The sequence below is a fragment of the Pistacia vera genome, unplaced genomic scaffold (assembly GCF_008641045.1).
Source record: "Pistacia vera cultivar Batoury unplaced genomic scaffold, PisVer_v2 Contig656, whole genome shotgun sequence".
In the NCBI taxonomy this organism is placed as follows: Eukaryota; Viridiplantae; Streptophyta; class Magnoliopsida; order Sapindales; family Anacardiaceae; genus Pistacia; species Pistacia vera.
This window is the reverse complement of record NW_022196508.1, coordinates 1016148-1022936: the sequence shown is the minus strand read 5'-3', so window position 1 is coordinate 1022936 and position 6789 is coordinate 1016148. Positions and strand designations below refer to the sequence as shown.

The 6789-nt window shown below is 34.6% G+C and overlaps 3 protein-coding genes across 3 annotated transcripts; all 3 read right to left on the bottom strand.

Annotated features, from left to right (window-relative positions):
- On the bottom strand, positions 1-576 carry LOC116112121 (protein SRC1-like). The gene is made up of 2 exons (XM_031398309.1): positions 227-576; positions 1-127 (listed from the first exon to the last, which is right to left on the bottom strand). Exon 1 carries the CDS (start codon positions 544-546, stop codon positions 241-243), a length of 306 nt encoding a protein of 101 aa, XP_031254169.1. The 5' UTR covers positions 547-576; the 3' UTR covers positions 1-127; positions 227-240.
- Positions 577-2239: 1663 nt separating this feature from the next.
- LOC116112196 (protein SRC1-like) lies at positions 2240-2979 on the bottom strand. Its single transcript, XM_031398371.1, has 2 exons — positions 2417-2979; positions 2240-2323 (listed from the first exon to the last, which is right to left on the bottom strand). The coding sequence occupies exon 1, from the start codon at positions 2914-2916 to the stop codon at positions 2470-2472; it is 447 nt and encodes a 148-aa protein (XP_031254231.1). The 5' UTR covers positions 2917-2979; the 3' UTR covers positions 2240-2323; positions 2417-2469.
- Positions 2980-4570: 1591 nt separating this feature from the next.
- LOC116112073 (dehydrin DHN1-like) lies at positions 4571-5593 on the bottom strand. Its single transcript, XM_031398261.1, has 2 exons — positions 4816-5593; positions 4571-4720 (listed from the first exon to the last, which is right to left on the bottom strand). The coding sequence occupies exon 1, from the start codon at positions 5520-5522 to the stop codon at positions 4830-4832; it is 693 nt and encodes a 230-aa protein (XP_031254121.1). The 5' UTR covers positions 5523-5593; the 3' UTR covers positions 4571-4720; positions 4816-4829.
- Between the last annotated feature and the right edge of the window lie 1196 nt (positions 5594-6789).

The window sequence follows — 6789 nt, the reverse complement described above, 5'->3', positions numbered from 1 at the left end:
TATTGTACACAACAGAGAGGGATTTTATTATACAATACTAGAGATATCCATTCACCATGGATATTACACCAAAACCAAACCAAACCAAACCAAAACACATAAACAACCTCTCGCTAACCCCATTCACCTGCGATCCAAATTTTCAATTTCTTGTTAGTTACCAAATAACATCAAAATACAAAAAAAATAGAACAATCTGCAATTGAACGTATGATTTTCTTTATACCTAGATAGGGATGTTTAGTCGCTGTCGCTGTCACTGCTGCTGTGGCCATCGTCGTGCTTCTTCTTCTTCTCCTTCTTCTTCTTCTTCTTCTCTTCGCCATGTCCATGTTGATCACCTTCGCCATGGATCTTGTCCTTGATCTTCCCCACCATTCCCTCTTTGTGCTCCCCATGTTCAGGCTTGTGTTCGCCGTGGTGCTGCTCCACCTTGTGAGCTTCTCCATGATACTCCCCCTTGTGCTCCCCCTTGCGCTCTTCCTCCTTCTTCTGCCCTCCTCCCATGTGGAGAGTCTCCTGAACCTTGTGGATAATTCCTGACATTTTGTTTCTAGATTTGTTTTCAATCAATTAAAAAACTACCGAGTAATGAATATTGGTGTGAAAAATATATGCACATCTTGATTTCTATTTATAGGGAAAGTTTGAGGTAAAATATCTTTGATTCTTTTTTAAATTACAATTTTATCCTTATTGTTTTATAAATATCATAAAGACCTCTTATATTTTAAACTATGAATAATACTCTGGGTACTAATGGATGGGTACTAATCTGTGTACTAACTAAAGCATAGTATCCGTACTATGCGCATAGTATGGGTACTATGCTTTAGTTAGTACACAGATTAGTACCTATCCATTAGTACCCATAGCATCACTCTTAAACTATAACTCCATAAGGGGTGAATTTGATAGTAAGCACAAACTTTAGGGAAAATATGACATTTTAGAAAGAAAAAATTTGGGAATTTTGGTATGACAATAACAATAAGAGTTGATTAAAGAAGATTATCTGGTGGTGTTGAGTGAATTACGTAAATGCCCATAATACGTGTACGCGGCGCGTTGATGTACTAAGTGGAAGAAGTGGTATTATATTAAGAAAATATGAGGATATTTGATAGAAAAGGGCAGATGTGGACAGGGCATAAAGGGAAAGGCATCGATTGGGGGCGATCTGATAAGGCTATAGTGCCACTAAGATATTTATGACTTTCTCTGAAATTTCACGTGATTTCTGACACTTCTAGCCAATCACTTCATCACCGTAAATAAGGAGCTATTATGATTGTAGAATTGGGGGCCATCCTGGCCTTTATTCCTCCTTGGATTCTATATTTCTATTATTTTGTTTTATTTTATTTATGTCGGTCAAAAAACTTTATATATTCCTTATTAGCGGAGTTATTCGATAAAAACCTTTAATATATTACTAAAGAGTTGTTTTTTTTTTATTAAATATGGGTAGTTAAGGTCTCGAGTTTTGAGTTTTTCTTCTATTATTAATATGAGTAATTACTATAACTTTTACTTAGTCGATAATCTAATAATTTTAAGGTCTGAAAAAGATAAATTGAAATATATGTAAACGACAAAAAAAACAAAAATAGACTTTACTGCAAAATGGAGATTATTGTATAAAACAAATACAATCAAAACCTATATTAAAAATATGACATGGGCTTTGTATTTCAGCCCAATTATCCAATAAAGCCCACTTAAAATTGGGCCTAGCTATAAAGCCCATGCCACTTTCATTTGAATGTAATTGATCCTTCTGTCCCTGAGGAAACAGTCAAACCCAATAAGATGTTAGATCTTATTATTAATAAATTGAGATGTTGAGTTTTATATATGTAGGTTTATTCCATATTTTGTTTGAAAACTAATTGAATTGGTGCCAACCCTTGAGGAAGAGGGACAAAAACATAATTAGACGTGATAACTCCTAATTAATTAGATTACAATTAGATAGACAAAACCCATAACCAGTCAAGCAAAATCTTTTTTTTGACGGATTATGAAATAAGTTTTTGGATTGTAAGTGTTATATTCCCTTCATTATTATCAGTCCTCTCTTCTTATTCAATTAGGTTAAAAAATTTAACCCCCTGCAACTGCCCATGGTTATAGAAACGATATTTTGATTTTATATTTGTGTATCACAATTTTGGTTTTCCATTTATTCTAAAAAAGTAGCATATGGCATTGAAAGTATCGTACATAATAGAGAGGCATTTTATTATATAATACTTGGGATCTCCATTCACCATGGATATTACACCAAAAACATAAATAACCTCTCGCTAACCCCATTCACCTGCAACCCAAATTTTCAATTTCTTGTTAGTAACCAAATGACGTCAAAATACAGAAATAATAAAAGCTTTAGAACGTATGCTTTTCTTTATACCTAGATTGGGATGTTTAAAGGCTGTCACGGCAGCTGCTGTGGCCATCCTCGTGCTACTTCTTGTCAAAGCCATGTCCATGTTGATCACCTTGGCCACAGACCTTGTCCTTGATCTTCTCCACCATTCCCTTTTTGTGCTCCCCGTATTGAGGCTTGTATTCGCCGCGGTGCTGCTTCACGCCATGTCCATGTTGATCACCTTGGCCATGGACCTTGTCCTTGATCTGCTCCACCATTCCCTCTTTGTGCTCCCCGTATTCAGGCCTGTATTCGCCGCGGTGCTGCTCCACGCCATGTCCATGTTGATCTCCTTGGCCCTGGACCCTGTCCTTGATCTTCTGCACCACTCCCACTTTGTGCTCCCCGTGTTCAGGCTTGCGTACGCCGTGGTGCTGCTCCACCTTGTGAGCTTCTCCATGATACACCCCTTTCTGCTCGCCCTCCTTCTTCTGCCCTCCCATGTGGAGAGTCTCCTTAACCTTGTCGATAGTTCCTGACATTTTGTTTCTTGATTTGCTTTCAATCAATTAAAAAACCTACGAGTAATGAATGTTGGTATGAAAACTCATGCATATCTTGATTTCTATTTATAGGGAAAGTTTGAGATAAATATCTTTGAATCTTTTGTAAATTACAATTTTATCCTTATTGCTTTATAAATATCATAAAGACCTCTTATATTTTAAACTATAACTCTATGGGCAATACTATACAGTATACTTACAATTCAATCTCATAATTTTTTTTAATAATCTCGATATGATAACTTAGAATTAGTCAATTTGTAATAAATTTTATTTGTCTAATTGTAAATTGATTAATTATGAATTGTTACGTTAAAATTGTGAAAGAAAGTTTATAAGATTAGATTATGTAATCTTTAATGTAACTCTATAAGGGGTGAATTTGATAGTAAGCAGAAACTTTAGGGGAAATAAACAATTTAGAAACAAAATGGGTAATTTTAGTATGACAGTAACAATAATAAGATTTGATTAAAGAAGATTATCCGGTTGTGTTTGAGTGAATTGTTGTACTAAAGTACTATGTTAAGAGGATATTTGATAGAACAGGGGAGACGTGGATCAAGGGAAAGGCGTTGTTGGGGGCGATCTGATAAGGCTATAGTGCCACTAAGATATTTATGACTTTCTCTGTAATTCTGACACTTCTAGCCAATCACTTCATCACCGTAACTAAGGAGCTATTATGATTATAGAATTGGGGGCCATCCTGGCCTTTATTCTTTATTGGGATTCTATTATTTTATTTTATTTATGTCGGTCAAAAAACGTTATATATTCGTTATCAGTAGTGGAGTAATTTATGTATTATGAAAGAGTTCTCGAGTTCCAGTTTTCCTTTCCGTTGTTAAAATATGGATTATTGGAGCTTTACTTAACGGATAGTCTAATAGTTTTAAGGTCTTAAAAGGATTAATTGAGATAGTCTAGTAATTCTATGGTCTTAAAATGATTAATCGAGGACATTTGATTGCGATAAACTGCTCAAACACCTCTGTTCATCCCCAAAAAAAAAATATATATATACTTTACTGTAAAATGGATATGATATTATTGTATAAAACAAATACAATCAAAACCAATAATCATAATTTATACTCAAAATATGACATGGGCTTTGTAGTTCAGCCCAATTGTCAAATGAAAGCCCACTTAAAATTGGACTACGCTATAAAGCCCATGCCACTTTCATTAGAATGTAATTGATCCTTCTGTCAATAGGAAACAGTCAAACCCAATTCGATGTTAGATCTTATTATTAATAAATTTAGATGTTGAGGTGTATGTGTAGGATTATTCCATATTTTGTTTGAAAACTAATTGAATTGGTGTCAACCCTTGAGGAAGAAGAGGACCAAAACATAATTAGACGTGATAACTTGCAATTAATTAGATTACATAATTATTAGATTACGATTAGATAGACAAGAGCCATAACGAGTCAAGCAAAATCTTTTTTTGGACTGATTATGAAATAAGTTTTTGGATTGTAAGTGTTATATTCCCTTCATTATTATCAGTCCTCGCTTCTTATTGAATTAGGTTACAAAATTTAACCCCCTGCAACTGCCCATGGTTACAGAAACGATATTTTGATTTTATTTTTGTGTATCACAATTTTGGTTTTCCATTTATTCTAAAAAAGTAGCATATGGCATTGAAAGTATTGTACACAACAGAGAGGGATTTTATTATATAATACTTGGGATCTCCATTCACCATGGATATTACACCATAACCAAACCAAAAACATAAATAACCTCTCGCTAACCCCATTCACCTGCGACCCAAATTTTCAATTTCTTGTTAGTAAAACCAAATAACATCAAAATACAGAAATAATAAAAGCTTTAGAACGTATGCTTTTCTTTATACCTATATTGGGATGTTTAATAGTTGTCACGGCTGCTGATGTGGCCATCCTGGTGCTTCTTCTCTACGCCATATCCATATTGATCACCTTGGCCATGGACCTTGTCCTTGATCTGCTCCACCATTCCCTCTTTGTGCTCCCCGTATTCAGGCCTGTTTTCGCCGCGGTGCTGCTGCACGCCATGTCCATGTTGATCACCTTGGCCAGGGAGCTTGTCCTTGATCTTCTCCACCAGTCCCTCTTTGTGCTCCCCGTATTCAGGCCTGTATTCGCCGTGGTGCTGCTGCACGCCCTGTCCATGTTGATCACCTTGGCCAGGGAGCTTGTCCTTGATCTTCTCCACCAGTCCCTCTTTGTGCTCCCCGTATTCAGGCCCGTATTCGCCGCGGTGCTGCTGCATGCCATGTCCATGTTGATCACCTTGGCCAGGGACCTTGTCTTTGATCTTCTCCACCAGTCCCTCTTTGTGCTCGCCGTGTTCAGGCTTACATACGCCGTGCTGCTGCTTCACGCCATCACCTTGGCCAGGGACCTTGTTCTTGATTTTCTGCACCAGTCCCTCTTTGTGCTCCCCGTGTTCAGGCTTGCATACGCCGTGGTGCTGCTCCACCTTGTGAGCTTCTCCCTGATACAGCCCTTTCTGCTCGCCCTCCTTCTTCTGCCCTCCCATGTGGAGAGTCTCCTTAACCTTGTTGATAGTTCCTGACATTTTGTTTCTTGATTTGCTTTCAATCAATTAAAAAACCTACGAGTAATGAATGTTGGTATGAAAACTCATGCATATCTTGATTTCTATTTATAGGGAAAGTTTGAGATAAATATCTTTGAATCCTTTTAAATTACAATTTTATCCTTATCGCTTTTATAAATATCATAAAGACCCCTTATATTTTAAACTATAACTCTATGGGCAATACTATACGATCTATAGTTTATATTTACATTTCAATCTCATAATTTTTTTTTCATAATCTCGACATGGTAACTCGTAATTGGTCAGTTGAGAATGAATTTTACCTGTCTAATTATGAATTGATTAATTATGAATTATCACGTCAAAGTTATAAGAGAAAGTTTATAAAATTAGGTTGTGTAATCTTTAATGTAACTCTATAAGGGGTGAATTTGATAGTAAGCACAAACTTTAGGGGAAATAAATATTTTAGAAACAAAATTAGTTATTTTAGTATGACAGTAACAACAATAAGATTTGATTAAAGAAGATTATCCGGTGGTGTACGAGTGAATTACGTAAATGCCCATAATACGTGTACGCGGCGCGCTGATGTACAAAGTGACAGTGGTATTATATATTTATATTAAGAAAAGATGAGATTCACAATATGCAGACACGTGTCAAATAAAGACAACAAATGTATTGTCGGCTTATAGGTAGTAGTTAAACATCTTCTTACATTAATGCTTTTAGTTCGTGTCCTTGCAAATAAAATATAACCTCTCCATATTCTTAATGTTGTGGTAATTAAATTTATAATTATAAAAATATTATAATTTAATAGAAAATCTCCCCATGTTCATAATATTGTGGTAATTAAAATTATAACATTTTTTTTATAACTATAAAAATGTTATAATTTAATAATAGTATAGTTATAAAAATTATTATTTTAATTTTTAATTTTATAATTTATAGTTTATTAGTACTAAGATTTTAATTCATTGTTTCAATAACATTAGAATAGTACAAAAATGAATATTAAAGAGTCACTGTAAAATTGAGTGATCAAATTCGACAACTTCATTACACTAATTAAATGGATATTAATATATTTCTCAATAATCTAGATAAATAACAAGTCGTGTATGTTTTAACTGAAAAAGAAATCATTACTGGAATTAGACAAGAAGAGGAATGAGATGAATTCGAGGATGATAGTACAAAAATACAAAAAATTTCATGCTAAGAAGCTCTAAACATGCTTGAAAGCTAGAAATATTTTGGTTTCAATAAGAAA